Below are 21119 nucleotides of genomic sequence, written 5' to 3' on the forward strand. Positions count from 1 at the left end.
TATTGAACCCTCCCTGGCTGCAGATCCTTCTGGTGAACAACATGCGACAGTTTAAATACTATTAGAAACAGTTTTATGTTTATGAATTTAAAACATTTTTTTAACAGATTGTAAAATTAAATACAAACGAATGAAAAGGACTGGACTGGACTGAAAAGGACTGTGCTAACAAACGCTGGGTTAATCCATCCACGCAGCCCTGTCTCCTCCAGGCTAGCTTGCGGTTTTACAATTTTTTTCAGAGTCTAACGTTGCAGAAATCAGATCCATGCACTAGCACTAAGTCACAACTAGCAGGATTAGCTTAGCTCAGCTTAGCTCTTTAGCTTACTGTCACGCTCTGAGTAGTTCTGGAGACAAAAAGTCAGCTGTGTGGAGGTATTTCGTGCCAGGACATGATGGTGGATCGTTGGACGCACAAAGAGCAGGGATCACAATAAGGACTGAGGCCAGACTGGGTCAAAGCTAGCTAGCTAGCAGGCTAATGCAAGGAGACAGGAAGTATGTGGCATCATACTGTGAGAGTATTGTATGACCTCTCGGTGTATCCATAGCAACAAGATGCTGTCTGGTCACTGTTAATAAATGTTTCTGATTTTTACTTTCAGAAACTTTTTTATTTTTATAAATAATCAGAAAAATGTCGACCTGAGCCACCGCTTGGGAGCGCTGTGTATCTGATGACAGAGTGGGCGTGGCCTGAAGGGGGTGGGGGGGGGCAGCACCACCTGCTCCAGTGTGCTCCAGATAAATTAAAATTTGAATGTACCTGATTTCAGGGTGAGTGTTAGCACCAGCCCGTGATGTGTGTGTCTTTTATTCGCAATGTGATGTGTGTGTCTTTTATTCGCTCTGTGATGTGTGTGTCTTTTATTCGCTCTGTGATGTGTGTGTCTTTTATTCGCTCTGTGATGTGTGTGTCTTTTATTCGCTCTGTGATGTGTGTGCCTGTCAGCTGAGTAGGAGACAGAACCCGGCGGTGTGTGTTGTGTTGACCTGTGTGTGACCCCACACTGCATTCTGCTGTGCCCTCCTGGGTGTGCCACAGTGGGGGTGGTTAAAGAGCTATCGCAACCTCTGACATGTCTGCTGGAGTGTTATAAGCACAAAACTCTGTGTGTGTGTGTGTGTGTGAGAGAGAGCGAGCGTGGCACACCTTCAGGTTCAGTGTGCTGCTCTTCTACATGATTGCAAAGCTCCATGGATTAGCATGTAGCAGCTAAAAAAAGGCTCGCAGGGTCAGGAGCAAGGTTAACATGCATGTTCAGAGGATCGATGTGTGTGTGTGTGGGTGTGGGTGCGAGTTTCACACCAGTGGAACTGTTTTAAGTGGATTTGTTTACGCTACAATGATGATGATGGAATTATCAGTGTGCAGCATCGGTGTGTGTGTGTGTGTTGTGATCATACTGTGGGCAGGCAGCCGCAGCTTGTAGCTCCCAGGGAGATCCGTGACTGAAGATCCTCAAGTTTAGGGTTCATCTTTAGTTCAGAGCGTGGTTCAACGGCCGGTCAGCGGGTCACTGTTAGAGCAGCTTCATTCTGTCTCTCTGCTCTGATTCTCTAATACACACACACACACACACTCTCTCTCTCTCTCTCTCTCTCTCTCTCTCTCTCACTTTACATGCCACTCTGTTTTATTCAGAGTCCTCCCCTCTGCTCCTCTCAGCTGATCTTCGTCCTCTTTGACCTCGGCTGTGTGGCGATGCGGTGGCGAGCCGCACAAATAAAATGTCGTTTTCTTTTGTGTGCGTTAGCGTCTGAGCTCAGAACAAACGCTGAGATAAAAACTGGCATACATCAGGCTCCATAAAAGGACCGTCAGAGTGCCCCGATCATTTGGTAAATGAAGTGTGTTTGTTGTTTCCTGGTCACAGACAGCAGAACGTCTTGATTTGTTGGCTTGAATTGACTCAACGTTAATCCCTTTCTTTCGGGTCGTTTCTCCACATCATATAAATGAACCTGAAAGCTTTTGTTTTGGTTTTATGATTGGAATTTTGATGAGGACATACAGTCCTTTTCTGCTTCAGTAGCGTGTGCCGTGAGCCTGATGACCGTTATGTCTGCAGAAATTTCATCAGGAACCTCCTTTGTCTCCGGTTACAGGAGAACCATGACCTATTTCAGCAGCTGACCTCGAACAAAGTGCTGCTCGGAGCGTCGGGGCTCAGTTCGAGAGCCTTATTTGCGTAAAAAGTGGCCGACCCTGAGCCGGTGACGGGGGTTAAAGGCCACGTTCTGAGAGGCTGAGGAACATTAAAAGGAGAAACCGTCGCACTGTAGAGCTAATATTGATGTTCCTACAGAGGCGGATGGAACCACACCTCGTCTGGCTAGCAGCTACAATAACCAGCCTCTTCACTCCCAGCCGGGCGCGTCCTGTCTGACGATGACACTGTAAAAATGATTCGTTTACTTTGAACCATTCTGAGTTTTTTTTACTGGAGCGCTGCCTGACGCCGCTCGGCTCGTGATGTCACAGCCGGCGCCAGCTCCGACGCAGCATCAGCCTGCTGCAGCACAGTTCCTACCTGTGGTAATTAACCCTTTAGGTAAACCTACGTGTGTACGTGTGACTCTGAGAAATCAAATGTTCTAAAATGATACATCAACAGATTCAAGTAAATCCCAATCACCGTAAGTGAACAGATGTTTCAGATCATGTTTTAGACGGATGAATCAAATCCATTCGGATGCTTTTCAGAGATTAACTGTTCACTTCCTGACGTTTCCCTTCTGATCAAATCGACCTCCAGTGTCCTCAGTATCCTCACCCCTGCCCCATGCACACACACACACACCTACACACACCTACACACCTGTCCTGGGCTGCGATGGCCCAGCTTGTTAAGCCAGCCCATTGGCTGTGATCCAGCAGGGATAATGATGGATTGGAGCGGCAGGTTGGAGTTTACCACATCGTCCAACCAGGAAGAGACGCAAAGCAGCTTCATGTTATCGACATTATTTTTACTGTCATTATATTTGGTGCAGTAGTACTGATGAAGATGCTGATATCTAATCAGTTTGTGAAGTTTGTAAAAACCACCTGCAGCTCTTTAAATATCTGCAGACCTACATGATCTGAGCTTTCTGTCGACCCCTGCTGTGTGTCCGTGTGTGTGTCACTGAGTAATACATTAATGAAAATAGCTGACTTTACTGCACAGATATCAGACTTCCTGATGAGGCCTGTGTGCATTTTTAACAAGATGGTTCCGTCCTTTTCCAGCAGCACCGCTCCACAGGGTGACGACTATACACCATGACGGTACCGACTAATCACTGGCTTCAGTCATTGGTGGCTGTGTTTGTCGTGGACCACAGCCTGCGTGGTTGTGATGGGAAGTTGTGTTAACCTTTCGGGGGTGAACTTTCAGGCACATGTGGGTACAGTGACTGTTGAAGTTGCTCCACACTCAGCAGCTCGGCAGCACCTGCCTCACGCCGGCTCTTATCGGAGCGGCTCTGCTGCCTCTGCTCTTTGGCTCCCACAGCGATATCGTATTGCTGAGTCTCACTTTGCATGAGAAATCGAAGCCGCGTCCCGTTCTTTATGGCCGCTGCCCGCGACCTTTGTCAACCCAGCGAATTAACCTAGAGGCGTATCAGCTGCGCTGGCCCTTTTCTCCGAGAGCCTGTCCTATTAACTGAGTGAGCAGCACGGTGAGGGTCAGACTTAAGTAACCTTATCTTGTAATTGGGTTCAAGGTTAAGTGACCCTGGAGCATGGGGGTCCGGGGGTTAAGGTCACAATGTCAGGCAGAAGGGGGAGCTTTTAATCACTGATGGGGCTCCAAATCAAGACCCGGGCTCCTGCTATCAGGCCTGGCCGGGCCGACCGACCCCCACGTCACCCCCCCCGCTCTCACCTCATTCACCCACGTCCCACATGAAGACCGCAGCAGGGTGGGGGGGCGGAATGGAGCAGTTGCCAGGCAACCCGTATTCAAGCCAAGGTCTCAGAAGCTTTTAACCTCAGCACAAATCGATGTGGACAGCAATTGGGCTAATATTCATCGAGCAGATGGGAAAATTAGGCGTAAGTCTGCCTGCAGGAGATAGAGGGAGACACGCTGCTGGGCTAACAGCCTTAGCATCACTCAGTCTGACCTGTATGTACACGGCGGGCAGAGGAGGACAGAGGGACAGAGGGACACAGGGTGACGAGATTTGTAGTGGAGCACCTTCTGTCCTGCTTTTCATTGTGTTACTTTCTAATGATGGTCCACCGGCCGGATCATGAGCACCAACCTTTAAACTTCGACCTCACAAAATAAAAAGACTTTTAACAGAATTATATTTTTATTTCTGAAGCACAGTGTAGGTGTAAAAACAGTTTTATTTTCTCTGTATATCATCATTTTGAACACTGTGTTTTTGATTTAAATGAGCTCCACCCCCCCAAACGTCCCAGCGGCAGCCTCACCCGTCCCTCCCTCCTCGCTGAGTGGGAGATGGATGACCACTGGTGAAGGGGTTCAGGCAGCGTGACCCACAGACCTATCCATAGCCAAGGGCGAGGAAATAGCCCAGATTAAAGAGCTTGTAAATAATGGGCCCATAAACATCTGCCTGTTAGTGCGGCCGATCCATCTCCGTCTCCCATCTGGTCCCCTCTCTCTCTCTCTCTCTCTCTCTCTCTCTCCCTCTCCCACTCTTTTGATTTCCTCCCTGCGACTGGTCCACGGGGCAAATGCATCATCAGACCAGAGTCAGTCATATTCCAACACAAACAAACACTGAGACTGACCCCGGGGTCGGGTACAGTTTAAATCCGCACCAGTCACTGCCCCCATGACTCAAAGACAACAGTGCAGGGCGTGAGCGCTGTTTGGCTCCCATTTATTAGTCTGTGTGTGTGTGTGTGTGTGTTTATGTACCGCTAATTATTTTTGCATGATTACAGTCAAACCTTTGCCGGGGCTCCTGTTAGCGGGGCCTCATTAGAACCCTGCTCCATCACTGATTAGCTGTTGTTGCGGCTCCTAACATCTGCTCTGAGGACTGACCACTGGCGCTCAGATCTCCTCCCACGTTGATGCAGTCTGTGAATCAACTGCTGGCACCGGAGTGAAGCACCTCCGGCTGGCTGCAGGTGGCAAATTAAGCCGAACAAAGGGCCGACTGCGCTCCCGCCAGAAAAGCTGATGTGCAGTAAAGAGCTTCAGCGAGCAGCGTTTAAACAGCGTCACAGCTGCAGGGCGAGTCGCTGCAGAGCTGAACGACTCAGTCCTGAAAAACAACACGTTTGTTTCTTTACCACTTAATGAATAAGCTTAAACTGTGCTCAGGTGACGGCTGGAAGTTTTAGCCTGACCCACAAACTTTGCATTGTGGACCAAAACCCATATCTTGACATGTTAGATGTCTTATCTTTGTTTTTTAAAGGTCTGATATTATTATTGCAGGCTGTCTTTTAGGTCTTCAGTGGGACATAAACGATATTTAGTTCATAGTTTATATTTAACATAAACCATATTGATACAAACATTATTTATCTTCCTGTATATTCGATATAAAAATATATCAATATATCTTTAAAACCTGAGTATCAGCCAGCTCTAGCTAGTGGCTAATGGAGATGCTATCCCATCAAAACCATGTTCATGCACACATGGCCTGGCAGCCATTTTCAGTGCCCACATGATGTGTTGACTGACAGAGGCCATCAGCCTGATGCAGACCTCCCCGGTTTGGGGACAGTTTCCACTGTCTGGATTGTTCTTTGGTCTGTGTTTGGACACGGTGGACACACGTCTCACCTATTGTTCCAGACCGCTGCAGGAATCTGTCAGTGTCCACCAGTGAGCTGACAGCGCGGCCTTTTGGAGTTTGTAGTGGCTGGAGAGATACGCAGCTGTGTCTTTAGAGGACATCACTGGTCAGTGGTCGACCTGCATGTGGAGGTGACACAATCTCAAACAGACCAACTAACGTTTGCACCAAGCAGAGCTCAGACTGTGTGAGGTGTGCACGCTCATGCTTTGTTGTTGTGCTGGCCTTGTCAAAGCAGCTCCTGCTGTTTGAAGGTGTGAAAGTAATTGTTACCTGCAGTGCATGCAAAATTGAAAATGAGTGAAATGCAAGCTAGGAGAATCACCGACTCATGTATTGATCTGCTGAACGTCTTCATTATAAACGCTGCTGTCTGTGTTCCAGCAGCTCAGCAGACAGACGCGGCTTCATGTCAGTCAGATTGTGATTAAACAGCAGATCTAGTGCTTTTTTTTTAACCTTTCCACACACACTTATCCCACGAACACATAAAGTTGGAATGAGAGATTTTCCAGGCAGGTGAGCTGCAGCTGAAGCTTCATGATCTGACATCACAGAGAGGGACACTGGCCTTCACTCCTGGAATGAGCCCTCTAACCTCACACTGTCAGAGTGACGGATGCACCATCTCAGCTCTGGATCTCACTCAAGGTAAGCTGTCCAATGACGGCGCCTTATGTGTCTTTGCTTTTATGCATCTCAAAGCGGCTCCACATTCTAAAATTCTGCTATTTTTCACTCTGAAGCCTCCAAATCCCCTCCTCTGCTCTTCCCTTTTTAAAGTCATGCTTAACTTCAATTTATGAGCTGCCATTTTTGACCTTAGTGAATGACCCCGCGCCTTAAACACATTCCAACGGAGCCAACAAATTTATTATTTGGCAGATAAATCATTGCTTACTAAACGCTGCCGCTGAGCAAGGACGCCGTGGTGGAAGGGGATAAAAATGAAATTACTGAGGCAGTGGGTCAATCCGAGTGCCAACATCAGCACCGTGCAGGTTAAACAGCCCGCTGCTCTGTCTCTGCTTAAATGAAGCCAACAATGAGCAGGTCATGGACACTGTCCTCCTTATCTGTCTTCATCTGACTCAACAGATGCTGGACACAGGACTAGAGCCCTCTAAGACCCCGTTCACACTCAATCCAGCTAGATCCACCTCTCGAGCGACACAGGACAAAAATGCGGCCTGAACAGACTCTGTTTATTACGAGGCGCCACCTAGTGGTTTGGAGGACAACAAACAAGCCGGATTGAGCGCGGACATGCGTGTCTGATAGCCAGATTTGAAAATAGCTCTGAATGTATCCAGCTTAAAGGCCATCTGGATTCAATCCTACTCTAGCTGGACTGACTTCCTCCAGTGTCACCACACAGAATGTCTTGTGTACAACAGTCCTCTCAACATCTTTAAATCCTCAGGTTAAACCGTGTCTTCATGTGGCCCTGATGTCTCCCATAGATGTTGAAGCTTGCTTGGTGGGGGGTGTCGTCTGACCAATCACCCAGCAGGGTGGCTTATCCATGGCCTCTGAACCTGTGAGTTTTCCAGTTGGCTGATTAGGGCAAGAACCTTCACTTGACCCCTCCCTCGGTCTGTATGGTAATATATACAGAGGGGAAGCAGGGGAGGGGGCCTGAGCTGAAGGCCAGCAGCGTCTCTCTGCATCTCATCATCGTGTCCAAGAAGACAGCCAACGATCATTTTACAGTGAGGCTCCGCCCGCCGCTTCGGTTCAGACTGAACATTCAGGATCACCAGAGGATGAATCCTAATGCTGAACGTGAAGGCTTGCAGGCCTACGGTGGCTCCAGACTCTCAGACTGAGTTACTGCAGTTCTCCCCTCAGCCTCTGGGGGCAGGCTTTAAACGATTTCGATGTTTATCTTATATTCTGAGCTTGCTGCTAATGTGTTCACGCACCTCAGCTCTACTTCTGCTAACCCTGTTTGCCTGCGTTTGGATTAACTGGGAGTTCCGGTGGACTCAGGCGCTGCCAACATGGTGACCGTCAGAGCCTCAGAATCATGATGAAGATTTATCGATCATTTATTAAATGATAACCTATTTTATGAGTCGATCTGCAACACGCTTCACTTTATTTGCTGCCATGGTAACAAGTCTGATCCTGATCAGCACAAATGACACGCACCATCAGAGGGCGCCAGATATGCCTGGAAACCGTGCCTCCGCTCATGACTTCCTGAGGCGGATCGTTTGACATTATTACCATAGAATCTGGGCGCTGATGTCAAATCAGAAAGTGCAAAACCACTTTAACGGACTCCCTGGTCTTCTGCTAAGAACTGGCACACACACGCTAGCTGCCGGCATGTCGGAGGCTGTGTACCGATGAGAGCGGGCGGACAGTAGAAGGGATTTCCTGGTCAGACTCCAAAGCCCTGTGAAAGCATGCAGGGCTTTACATGGAAGTGCTGCGATCAGAGCGCTGCAGCTCAATTAGCTACTGTTGTGGGTAGAGGGGTGGAGGGGGGTGGAGAGTGAGGTCCAAATCCTCTCCTACAGGCCCAGCTGGGGGGATTAAGAATGGTTCCTGTCCTGTGGGTGACCCCTTCAAAGCCTGTGCAGATGTCCTGATCCCAAACCACACACACACACACTTCAAAAAAAGCCTCCAGCTCTCCTTTGACCTGGCATCCAAAAACAAAGCGCTCAGGTGACTCTTATCACAGGAGCCCTCTGTGAATCAGTCCCTCATCTCCTCTGGTCGTCCCCCTGTCCTTTGACATGTTCGGATTCATGAAGATGGAAATGAGTGTGTGGGGTTCGGCGCTCTCTGCTGCCCTTTGACTGCACTGTGTTCTCAAACAGGAGACCAAGGTCAGGAGGCGCCCGACGATCCTGAAGGACACGGCCGAGAGAAGCACTTTATATGCTGATTTCTGATTGGTCCTGTCAACAGCGGTGGTCCTTTTAAGGTTACGACCTCTTTTCTTTCTTTAATGCTATAAGTCATGTCCTGGCCAAAATAATGGCCACCCAATAGGAGCCTCATCTGAGGCTAAGAGGGGACACGATGGACAATGAATGGATTAAATCCCTCCAGGGGGTACAATCCAAGATTACTTTCAATCAGCAGAGTCTCTCACAGATAATCCCGATGTGAGGTTAGGTGTTATATCATTATTTTCTGTCTTTAAATCTTTGTTGGTGGGCTGAGATCTAGTAAGAAACAAGCATTCATGTCTCAGTTCTGCCTACAAATGTCCAAAAAATGTGTGCCAAAGCCATCATTAGACTAGAAAGTTTAAAACCATCACAGTCTGTAAGGAACGTTTTTAAATTAAATAGTGTTTGAGGTTCTTTAAGGTGCTTCGGAGTAGCCTGGAGGCTAGCTGGTTAGCATGCTGACTTTGAATCGATATTTCTGCAACACTTCTGAACTGTATTGAACCGAAGCAGCAGCCTCTGAGGAGCAGGCATGAAGGAAGTGTTAGAAACTGCAGTTCCGTCCTCGGCCTGTGGGGGTCTGGCACCATAGGCTCCCATCTTTAAGCATGTTTACGGCCGGCCTCCACTCTGGCTTCACTGTCACCTCTCTGCCTGTATTGTCACATATACGCAGACTGTGTTGCTGCCAACATGGCGGCCGTTATGGCCTCCCACGGACTAAAAACCAGGCTGTGACATCACAGAGGCTCCGCCCACAGTTCTGTGGTTTAAACTCTCACCCTGGATGCTGTGAGAGCTGGGACTCATCTTCATCCTCCAGTCTGTCCACCTTCAGTTTCTAACACTTGTCCATTCAGCGCTGCTGCTGCTGCTGCTCCATCCATCTCTGCGCTCTTCCTCATTCCTTCATCCCTCATTACTCCACCACCACCACCACCACCTCAGTGCAGGGCTGTCAGAGTTTTAGGGACTCGGCGAGCTGTGAAATCGCACAAATTGCTGTTGCTTTGCGTCTGGCCCGGCAACAGAGGGGGGAGAAAGACAGAGAGAGAGATTTTATGCTTCAACACTTCTGAACCTGAATCCCCTCCTCCTCCTCCTCCTCCTCCTCTTCCTCCTCCTCCTCCTCCTCCTCCTCCTCCTCTTCCTCCTCCTCCTCCCCCTCCTCCTCCTCCTCCTCCTCCTCCTCCTCTTCCTCCTCCTCCTCCCCCTCCTCCTCTTCCTCCTCCTCAGAGGCTCTTCCTCCCCTGATTCACTTAGACATGGACAAGCACACACACAGCTGTGTATATCTGCCCACTACAACCCAAACACCTCCTGCCCCCAGCCACCAGCAGCACCTCTGAACATGTAGCAGCAGCACCGCCCTCACCACCCTCACAGCAGAGACACCTCCACCACTTTGCTTCAGTGTGCGGGTCACTTCACAGAACAACTCAACGAGAGCCTGCAGTCCTCCGGAGGGAGAGAAAACCCTCCTCCACCTGAGGAGAGCTGCTTCAGCCACCTCCACTAAAAACACCACACACTCTTTCCCCTGGAGCACGCTCAGATCTGACAAAAGGTCACAAACATTCATGTTGTAGTCGGTTCTGAATTCTTTATGATTTGTATTTTCTCTTGTTCCTGCTAACAAGTAGCTCCCAGGATTCTCTTTGTTCTTTGGTTTAAATATTTAAATATATAAAAAAACAAATATTTCACATGGACAGCAGGGAGGACTGCTGGACTGATCAATAGTGACATGAAAGTGCAAAAGAAACTGTGTTCACATTTCATTTGACAAAAACACAACAAATAAATACCAGCTGATCAGTCCAAACAGCAGCTGATAATAAATACATAAAGAGGAAAATTTGATTTTTACATCAGCTTTTGTATTATTGCAGAAATTATGTGTGTGTGTGTGTGCTTTGAACAGCTCTGGTTCAGGAAGCAAAGCCATCCATACTGCCCCCTGGTGGAGCTGCAGACACACTGCAGTACACGAGGACAAAGGTGAAACATCTGTCTCACTGTAGGCTGTGCAGGTAACTGATACTGATACTAATTAGTCGGCTCATTAATTTAAAAAAAGACGCCTGAATACAAGACAAATCGTCATTTGAATAATAATTTATTTTCAGGACTAAACACCATTATATTATATTATATTATATTATATTATATTATATTATATTATATTATATTATATTATATTATATTATATTAATTATTATATTATACTATATTATATTATATTATATTATATTATATTATACTTACTTCACTTGGAGTGGCAGATTTTTATTTTTATAATTAAATACGTACCCTGGTGAATCGTCTTCTTCCCCTCCTTAAGGGAAACATATTTGCAGCTCGTCATGCAGTCTGTGTGTTTTCTCCTCAGCCTGAGCTGCTGTCACAGCGTTACATCACAAGATGGCGCCGTGCATTCAGGGCCTCTGTGAACACAAACCCATGAAGAAGAAGAAGATTCTGTAACCGTGGAACGTTGTTAGTCAGAGTTTGTGCCTGCAGAAGGTGCGAATTTCACTTTTGATTTGATTCACTGTTAAATAATGTTTCACGGTTAAATAATCTAAGGGTTGTAGCCATGTAGTTTGATCCGGTATAAACATTTTATGATGTAAAAGCGTGGTGCTAACAGTTAGCGGTGTGATCTAGCTCAGTCAGAGTTCTGTGTGTTTACACAAATATGAATCAAATGAATCTTAATTAGCTGAAGTAACATGAGCTGACTGTGACTGTCTGTGTTTTAGACGTATGAACAGTTCAACCTGTGAAAACGAAAGCAGCTGAACGGACTTCCCCGGTAACTTCATATTTCTATTCCCGCTACTGCAAATAGGTCTCTGTCTCTCTCTCTCTCTCTCTCCCTCTCTCTCTCCCTGTGTGTGTGTGTGTGTGTGTGTGTGTGTGTTTCGTCTATATTTATTTTGAGGCCTGATAGTAATTCTGATATTCTCTAAGGAAAACAAAAACCCACAGTGTTCCCCTGAAGTCAGGTTTTCAGCACCATTTTTCTTAAAAAGAAAAACACACACGATGTCATGTTGAATTGATTGTATTGATTGATTGACTGATTGAATGATTGATCTCCTTCCTTTAATGTGCTCCTTCGTGTTTTACATGCTCACCCTCTTCCAGGCGTGGTCACGCTGTCCTCATCTCATCTGTCTGAGGCTCCTCTGATGTGTTTACATGGTTTTCTTCTTCATGGTTCTTCCTCTTCTCTCTTGGTTTGTCCAGCAGTGTCTGAGGTCAAAGGTCATGTGAGGTCAGGAGGCGCCATATCAGCAGATACACCAACAGCCTTCAGTAAACAGGATTGAGGAGCTCCTGAGGAAAGTAAGTCACTACAAACCCTGAGGGTTCTCTGTCCGGCGCAGGTTGTTGTGGTTATTGATGCGGCTGTGCGTGTGGTCGGCGTGATTAATGTGAGGAGGTGGGTTATACAGTAGACTTGAAGTGAGGGGCTTCGTGTGATTGACAGGTTGCTGGAGAAGATCTGAAGCTCACTGACCTGACAGACAGTTTTGTGACTGTCTGAAAAATCCAAGTATTTAAGCAACAAATGTCGGATATTCTCTCAAAACTGCAGATCGGCCGCGCTCACCGAGGGTGTGACTGCTGCTCACATGTCGGTCAGTGTTTTGGATTTATTTTTGCATCATGACTCATACACGATGTGTTTAAGGACCATCGGCGTGCCTCTAAAATTAAACTCAGACATGCTGACCTCTGGTGACCTCTGCTGACCTCCGTGCTGAGCAGCAGCATCATGCTCGGGGTGCAGAGACACTGTGTTGACTTGTCGTCTTTCTTGTTTCCTGTTCTCAGAGGTTGTGTTCTTGTCAGTGTGATATGTGGAGGACAGTTTGTGGTTCTCTTCTCAGAATGACTCGGGAACCCTCCCTGTTGGTTCTTTTTTAAAATATGATTGGAAGAGAGCTGCTTCAATGTTAGGTTTGATTCACATCATGTCCACACCGTGGCTCAATCCATGTTTGTTTACTGACAAATCCCCGTTTATTTAAGCTCTTTGGGAGGCTCTTAAACCTTTCAGTGACATCGGAGGCCAGTTTCAGCTACTGCTGAGCAATATGTCTGGACCTCCTGCCTCCCCATGATGTGGACGGGTTTACTCGTGCATTGGAGGTCCAGTGTGACCTGAGTGTAAAGGCTGATTTATTGTCCTGTGTTGGTGCAAAACAGCCAACAGCAGAGAGGACCATGTGACGCTCATAGAGGAAGTGACTACTCTTGTATTTTTAACAGAAGCACGAGCAGCCCACAGCTCCGGTTCTTTGACATGTGGGTCACACTGCCTCCTTGTGGCGAACCTGCATGATGAGATGAGCTCCGACTAAACCAGGAGTTCCTATCGAGGCTGGTTCAGCGAGCACTGTGTGTGAGCATTGTGTTATTACTCACCTCTAACCTGCTTTGTGTGATAGACTGACATTTGACTTCTGACTCATTCTGATACCGTGACCTGAAACCAGAGGTGTCTGCACACCTACACAGTCCTCTCTGCCCTACCTGCTGTACAAGAAGCACTTGTTGTGCTGTAATATCATACGGACGCACTTTATACATGATCATTTTAGATGAACTCTTTTTGTAGAAGTGAGTTCATGTCATTTAGGGCTGATTTTAATGTTGTTCGGCCGACGCTGAGGGGCTGCACGGCCTGTGACTCATTCAGCTCTGCTGGATGTGACTGAAAACCCCCAGACGAGCTCTTATTGTAGGTGGAAAAACAGGGGTCTTTTTTTAAAGGTGTCAGAATTTAGAGTCATTTCAGGAGTGAAACATGTTTTGACTGAATTTTCTGAGTTAATACATTAATGAGCCGCTCGGTGCTTTTGGCGCGCGCTGTCACTTCCTCTGCTTCAGCAGCAGTGAAATTAAAATGTTTGTGTTTCTACCAGAGTGATGCTGTCATGGAGGAGCATTTCAGTTTCCACCTCTGTTGTTGACTCCTGCTGAATATTCACATATTCATGATTGACAGATGTGGATGTGGTGGGACACCACGCGACCACATCCTTAGTCACATCGCTTGATGGTGACGCCTTCGCTGTGACAGCGCCAGCGTTGTTCCACCGCCTTCTCTCACAGACGTCAGTGCAGCAGCGACTCCGGCAGCTGAGAGAGCTTCAACTTCAACAAGGTGAGAATTTCACTCTTCATTAAACTTAAGAAAAAAAGCTCTGTGACCATGTATCATGTGTTTAACTTTTAATAATCCTGTGTTCATATAGTCATGTGGCTTCAGCCACATGTAGCTTGAAGGCAGTTTAATTATTGTTTCCTTCACCACAAAGCTAAAGGTGTAACGGCTGGATCTATATTTGGTTTCAGCTGCTGTGTTTCCTTCTGTCTACCCAGTGACGGGTAACGGCGGGTCTTTCCCATGGCTCTTCACCCTGCGTTCTTTCTGTCACTGTGGGGGCTCATGCTGTGCGTTTATGGCAGCAGTAAGTCGTCTTCACATCATACTCGGTGAACTTCATGTAATCTTCACCGCCACTTGTTCCTTTGCTGATTGAATCATTTTGAACATTTAGTAAAAAATAAAACGTGTTTCTCTGTGTATTTTTCTGCAGCTGCGTCTTTGTGCAACGTCACCTGCTCCACAGATTATGCAGAGTCAGTGAACTGCTCCTGCTCCGGCCCTGTGCACACGTATCCGGTCCTCCTAGAAGTCAACTGCAGGTACGAGCTGGCTTTGTTAGCGACGACGCGCTAAACATGCAGAATTATTCATGTAATCCTGAATATTGTGTCTTATATCATTTTAAAATGATCAGAAAACACAAATATATTGAAGGTTTATAGAAGAAGCATCAGTGTGTGCAGAGAACATCACTGTTCTTTAACAGCACTATGTCAGCCAGTGGAATGATTGCAATGGAATGGGTTAAATATTGACGAGGTCATCGACAGCATCATGTTACACACACTAATGTCTGGGCTGATTCTCAAAACCTGCTGTTTTAAATTCAATTAAGAAACCTTTATTAGTCCCACAGTGGGGAAATTGCTTAAGGCAGCCCAGCAAAGAGCGCTGTACACCAGTGAGTCCACTGGAGGCTATGTGGGTAAAGTTGCCCAAGGACACACAACAGTGACTAGGGAGGACCACCAACCTGCTCTACCACTGAGCCACTGCTGATAGTACACCGTGCTTTTGTTGTGATATTTCATCACTTTATTCATATAAATAACTCACAACATGAGCCAGCAGAGTCAGATTCTGAGGGTCCTTGAATGCACCGTGTGATATTTGATCATTGAACTTTGTTCTGAGCTAAAATGAAGCGTTAGCTCGAACATAACTCAACATGTCTGCACTCGTCAGCACACCTAGGAAGCCATGAGCCATCACAGACACTGTGTGACTTCTGTCTCTCTGACTGAGAACGATGAGACGCTGACTGATTATCAGAGCAGGTATCCAGAGTTAAAGACGTCAGAAACTGACTGCACGTCTGTAACAGGGATGATGATGGTGATGAAGAGAGCGTGAACGGGAGCTGTGTGATCGAAGCGCCTCACACCTGGTGCTGGATGTATCTGGAGGAGCTTTATAGCATCACCTCTATCGGAACTACGTGCACTACGACCGTCAGCCAGCCAGACGACGAGGGAGCAATGGCCGCCAGGGAGTGCAGCAGCTGGGACCTGTCTGACGTGGGTAAGTTCATCTCATCACCTCCTCACCCAGTGTGACATTTCAGTATTTGTCACCCCTGATGAAGGGATAACAAAGGTCAGATGACACATCGAGTGGTATCGAAGCATCTTTAAGCAGTTATGTTTCTGTTGGGTGTGAAGGTTAGGGGGTCCAGAGGACTCAGCACGAAGCCCCCAGCTCAGCCCCAGACTGAGAGCACACTCTGACCGTCCAGCAGAGTGCAGCGTTCATTTTCCTTCTGCTTTCCCCCACAGTGAAATCTTCGCCTCCGTTTAACGTCCAGGTGACAAACACCGACGACGACTCCTACAACATCAGCTGGAACACCAACATCACCGACCGCCTCAACTACAGGGTGCGCATCAGAGCCGGCCATGACCTGCTGAAGGTGAGGCGACACCTGCAGAGTGTTTACCGCCCCGTTCCTCTGCAGCTGGTCGCCGTGCTAAGCTGTGTGTGTGTGTTGCTTCCTAACAGGAGCAGTCGGTGAATGAAAAGCACTTTCTCATCTACCACAACGAACTGCCGCCACACGCCGCTTACATCGTGGACGTTCAGGCCCAGATGTGCGGCCCGCTGTATTACGGCCCGTGGAGCGAGTGGAGCTCCACCTCCGAGTGGAGGGCGGCGGGAACTCCTCAGGAGGACGAAGGTAGATGAAGATTTATGAGCAGTTACATTATTGATTTTTCACAAATGTGAAGGATCAGCCAAATGTTTCTCATGTGAGTCAATCATCAGCCATGAGGACATGTCACCATTTTAAACTGAGATGGGAGACGCACACGGTGCGTTCAGGGACCTCACTTTATGTGTCCTCTTTCCAGGATTGAGCTTGAACTGGTGGTTCGTGTTTCTGCCCGTTGTGGTGGTTCTCCTCTTCCTGGTTGCACCCCTCATTCTCCAGCTGCTGGGTTACATCCCGCCACCGTGAGTACTGTTAAACCTTTAACAACATGTCTCCATGTTGTCCAGAACATAGAGGGTCTATAAAGGGTTAAAACATTCACTACATGAACTCCAATGTTTAAAGAAATAAGATTGAACTCTTCGTTACACAGAAGAAGAACAGAGCAGAATGAGGCTAATTAAAGGTTCAGGTCTGGATCATCTTCCAGTAAATGATTAGCATTGCTGCTGCTTCAGTCTACGCTTTCCTGGTATCACCTCCCACATAGAGAGAAACCACCGCAGCACTGTACATGCAGCCACGCTGCACTGACAGGGCTAGCAGAGATAGGAAGTCATGCAGAGAGCAGCTCGCCTGTTAAAAGCACTCAGTTACAAGAAGCATGCAGGAGCTCCAGGCCGAGCACAGAGGCTGTTTGTGTCTGTTCAGATACAGAGTGTCGCTGCGCTGTGGTTCCCTGCACTGATTACACAACGAGCTGCTCACAGAGAAGCTGCAGCTGTGTCTGTGCAGAGTGAGGCTGCAGCTTCTCAAAGCCAGAGTGCATGAAGTGGATTCAAAAGAGACACTTCGAGCTGTGTAGGTTGGACTCATCACACACCTGTCAGCCCAGGAAAGTCCCTTTGGTGACCGGGATATAAACAATAATAATTAATAAACACAGCATCACACACTATCAGCAGGACACACGCCCACTAAAACAAAAAGAATCACACTTTCTAAAAATAAACTGGTGTCAGGAGGATGTAGCCAAAATGCTAACCACTGTGTGAGAGGGAGTGTGTGTGTGTGTGTGTGTGTGTGTGTGTGTGTCATCACGTCACACCATCATCGTTGCCATGGATACGGGGAAACACTGCACTGATGCTGTTTTTATTTTCAGTTCAGTTCCATTTATAGGAAATAATGTTGTTACTGCCACGTCAGGAGGAGCGGGACGCTGCATCAATACGATCAATAAGACCGCTCAGAACAATGAAGGGACACTAACAGAACACCTCCTCATACTCAAAATAAAAGTGGAAACATCACAGGCTGATCCAACTTGGTGGAAACTCCTCAAGACGGGTCAGAGTGAGGCTCAGTAGAGTGTGTGGCCTCCAGTGTGTTTGACCTCCCTGCAGCGCCTGGGCATGCTGCTGAGGAGGCGCTGGAAGTTCTCCTGAGGGATCCTCTCCCAGACCTGGATTTAAATCTTTAGATTGTTGCCCTCCTACAGCGCCCTCCACGTCTCCTGGTGGACCGGCCTGTCTCCTGGTGGACCGGACCGGCCTGTCTCCTGGTGGACCGCCCTGTTTCCTGGTGTGCTGGCCTGTCTCCTGGTGTACCGGCCTGTCTCCTGGTGGACCGGACCGGCCTGTCTCCTGGTGTACCGGCCTGTCTCCTGGTGGACCGGACCGGCCTGTCTCCTGGTGTGCTGGCCTGTCTCCTGGTGGACCGGACCGGCCTGTCTCCTGGTGTGCTGGCCTGTCTCCTGGTGGACGGGCCTGTCTCCTGGTGGACCGGCCTGTCTCCTGGTGGACCGGCCTGTCTCCTGGTGGACCGGCCTGTCTCCTGGTGGACCGGCCTGTCTCCTGGAGCAGCTTCTGTGGTTGTAGACATGCCTCATGCTGCCTCGAGGGCTGAGAGCACTGACAAAATGCAGAAGTGATCAAACATCAGGCAGAAAGGATGAGAGCAGAGACCTGGTCTGTGGTCAGCTCCTGCAGAACCTCTCCTTTATAGGGCTGTCTTGATCACTGCCTCTCATGTCCACCTGTTGTCTGTTCCATTTGACCAACAGCAGCTGGAGCTGATCCACAGTCAGTGTTCAGGCTGAAGTGTTCTTTAAGTGTTCCCTTTGTTGTTTTGAGTGTGAGTGTGTTTAAGGTTTTTGAACTTAAACAGAAAAAAATGAAATGAAAGTCAGGGCAGCTGTGACTCTGCTGCCTTTGAATGATGGTGTGGGGGGGTCATGTGTGGATGTGTCCGCTCCTGGTTGTTGTGGTCAGCAGGTGTGATAACCTCAGTTCAAACTGATCAATGACATGGACATCGTGTTTACTATTAGCTCATGTATGGGGGGGGCTCCTTCACTACGTCTACAGATGTCTCTTTCCTCTTTTTGTTTTCTGTCTGTCTTTCTGTTCTGAAATCTTTTCACTTTTGTTTCAGACGTTGGTCCAAAACGCTCTCAGACGCCTGGAGGAAATACACCCCGAACCCGGACGACTTTTTCACACCACTGTACCAAACCCACGGCGGGAACTTCAAGGTGAGAGGAGGAGCTGCATGTTTATTTACTTAATTTTATCTTAGTTTTTATCTTATTGCATGTTAATTGTTATATGTTCTTTGTATGCACCAATCACTAAGGCAAATTCCTAGTAATGTGAACCCCCTTCACTTACATGGCAATAAACATGATTCTGATTCTGATTCTTCTGATGTTGTCTTCCCTCATGAGGCCAGCAGGTGGCGCATGGAGAGAAGGGGAGGAGGGGGGGGGGGCAGGGGCAGGCTGTTTGTGGGGGCTTTCCCTCCCCTTCATGTTTGACAGGGCCTCCATGATGTGAGTGAGTCAGTGTGCAGGGGCTTCAGAAGCCTTTCATACATGTGTGGCGCTGTGGGCGGAGATCTGTTCCAGTGGAAAATACCAAAAACAGACACTTGTTCACTTTGATAACAGCAGAGTGAAACTGTAGTGGTTTGAATTTCTGATTGTCTCAGTAGTACGTTATGATTATCTCCACTCTGCATCTTCCTTCACCTTTTCATTTTTTCTCCCTAAAGACTTATTTTTCTGCCGTTTTGATGATACGAGATAAAGACGAGCTCTGATTTAAATACAGCGGCCTGTCTGACTGAAGTGTTTGTTCCTTTATGGTTTTACTGGAGGCTTGTCGTCATGTTTTTGTCGTTGAGACATCATAAAAAGTCTTCATAGGCCTGTAGAGGTGGTCAGGGGTCAGGGGTCAGGGGTCACTGTGAGGTGGAGATCTCTTCAGTCCAAACTCCCCACAGCTTATCAACCTCCACGCAGATGGAACAAAGTGTGCAGTGACACACCGTGTCCAGCAGAGGGCGCTGCTGCAGCAAAGATGAGAGGGAGGAGCATGTGAAGGACTCACAGTCACTCTGTGAGGACGCTTTACTGGTGTAACACAGTTTATGCATAATTCAAAGGGACAGCAACAGAAGAACGATACGAACACCTAAAACAGGAAGTGTGTTTAAAGACCGTTACACAGAGCAGGCAGTGTGAGCGTGTGTTTCCCTGCAGCTCACATTTTAACACACAGCTGCAAAATCAGTCTTAGGTCAGAACAGAGACGATCAGACAGCAGCTCGGGTTCGGGCTGTGAAGCCTCTTCTCTGCTCTGATGTTGGACCTGTTAGCGTGGAGCGCTCACCGCTGTGGTTCACGCTGCTTTTCACTTTCTCACTGAGTTGAGACGAGCGACTGTGGAGCCTCAGGATGTGGTCCGTGGTCCGTCGATGCTTATCAGGGCTTCACCTTCCTGCAGTCAGGTTACAGGCGTCTGCAGACGTCTATGAACCGACAGAAAGAAGTGCAAGGTGCAGTCACAAAGCATTCTGGGAGGGCAGACAGACATGTGTAGGACTCATGTCAGCGGCCATCCAGTAACAGGTGTCAGTGAAAGCCCCCCCGCCCCTGTACTGCCTACGCTTGGTGCTCTCCACACCTCAGGCAGTGTCAGAAGTTGAACATGAGTCATCAGATAAAACTCAGGTTCTTTACATTCACAGGGCCCAGTGTAACACACAGAGCCTGCACACAACGCAGGAACACAAGGTCACAGGTCAGATCAGACACAAAGCTCTGACTCAAAGTATCTGCACTGTTGTTGATTGATCATGAACAGCTGCTGCCCCCTACAGGCTGAACCCAGGCTGCTGTGAGTTGGGTGTGTTGGTGCCTGTTGTGACATCAGAACACAGGTGGTTCTGATGCTGTGTGTGTGAGCTTTCCGTCCTCTCAGCTAGCTTCCTCAGAGCAGCTCTTCTCTGTGTTTATGCTAAGCTAAGCCCCGTCCTGAAGCACTGTGTTATCGTGCGCAGTACTAATGTGTCCCCTGTGCTGCGTGTGTTGCAGGAGTGGGCGAAGCCCATTTTCAGCGAGTTCGACTACCTGAGGATGAGTTCAGCGGGTCAGAGGGTGAGCGAGAAGCAGCACGACGTCCTGCACTGGAACGATGAGAAGAAAAGCTACGGCGACGAGACGCATGGAGCCAGCTCACACTTCCTCCACGCCCCGCCGACCGCCAGCAACGCACCGCTGCTGCAGTACCAGGACGGCGGCAGCTCGCAGCGCAGCAGCCGCTTCATGGAACACATCTCCATCCACACCGTGACGCTGTCTGGAGATGAGTTCAGGGACGAAGTCACGTCGCAGAGCTCCATCAGAACTTACCAAGACGGAGAAAGCTTTGGTTCCTTAGAGGACGACGGCAGAGCGGCTCGTTTGGACGGAGACGGCGTGAGACCAGTCCATCATGAAAACCAGATATCTCTGGAACATCTGAACTTCCAGCTGGATGAGCCGGATCAGCTGTTCCTGGACTCGTTTGTGTCTAACGAGCAGTCGGAGGACGGCTACCCTCACGTGGACCTGGACACCATTGACAGCGGCTTTGGAGAGTGCAGCAGCCCCGCGGCCTCCAACACGGCGGGGCAGACGGACTTGTTCACTCACGAACACAAAAACTCAAACTACGTGAAGCAGTGGATGGCGTGCAGCGGCGCTCAGGAGGACGCCGGCAGCGCCGACAGTGGACTCCATGACAGCAGCGATCAGAGCTGC

General features: G+C 48.3%; 1 protein-coding gene across 3 annotated transcripts in view; it reads left to right on the plus strand.

Moving 5' to 3' along the window:
• The first annotated feature begins 6309 nt into the window (after positions 1–6309).
• il21r.1 (interleukin 21 receptor, tandem duplicate 1) overlaps positions 6310–21119 on the plus strand; it is a 14937-nt gene continuing 127 nt past the window's right edge. Inside the window, exons 1-14 of one of the 3 annotated variants that reach the window (XM_028424762.1) lie at positions 6310–6435; positions 10621–10729; positions 11089–11222; positions 11462–11514; positions 11952–12050; positions 13720–13878; positions 14070–14185; positions 14315–14423; positions 15209–15405; positions 15660–15793; positions 15883–16057; positions 16233–16335; positions 18470–18569; positions 20412–21119. The exon at positions 20412–21119 is cut by the window's right edge and continues 127 nt beyond it. In XM_028424762.1, the coding sequence (XP_028280563.1) occupies positions 14122–14185; positions 14315–14423; positions 15209–15405; positions 15660–15793; positions 15883–16057; positions 16233–16335; positions 18470–18569; positions 20412–21119 (1590 nt within the window). In that variant the 5' untranslated portion in view covers positions 6310–6435; positions 10621–10729; positions 11089–11222; ... (2 more) ...; positions 13720–13878; positions 14070–14121. Of the gene's footprint in view, positions 6436–10620; positions 10730–11088; positions 11223–11461; positions 11515–11951; positions 12051–13659; positions 13879–14069; positions 14186–14314; positions 14424–15208; positions 15406–15659; positions 15794–15882; positions 16058–16232; positions 16336–18469; positions 18570–20411 lie in introns of those variants that run through there. The other 2 variants (XM_028424761.1, XM_028424763.1) reach the window with 2 other exon arrangements.

This window comes from Parambassis ranga, chromosome 16 (assembly GCF_900634625.1).
Source record: "Parambassis ranga chromosome 16, fParRan2.1, whole genome shotgun sequence".
Classification (NCBI taxonomy): Eukaryota; Metazoa; Chordata; class Actinopteri; family Ambassidae; genus Parambassis; species Parambassis ranga.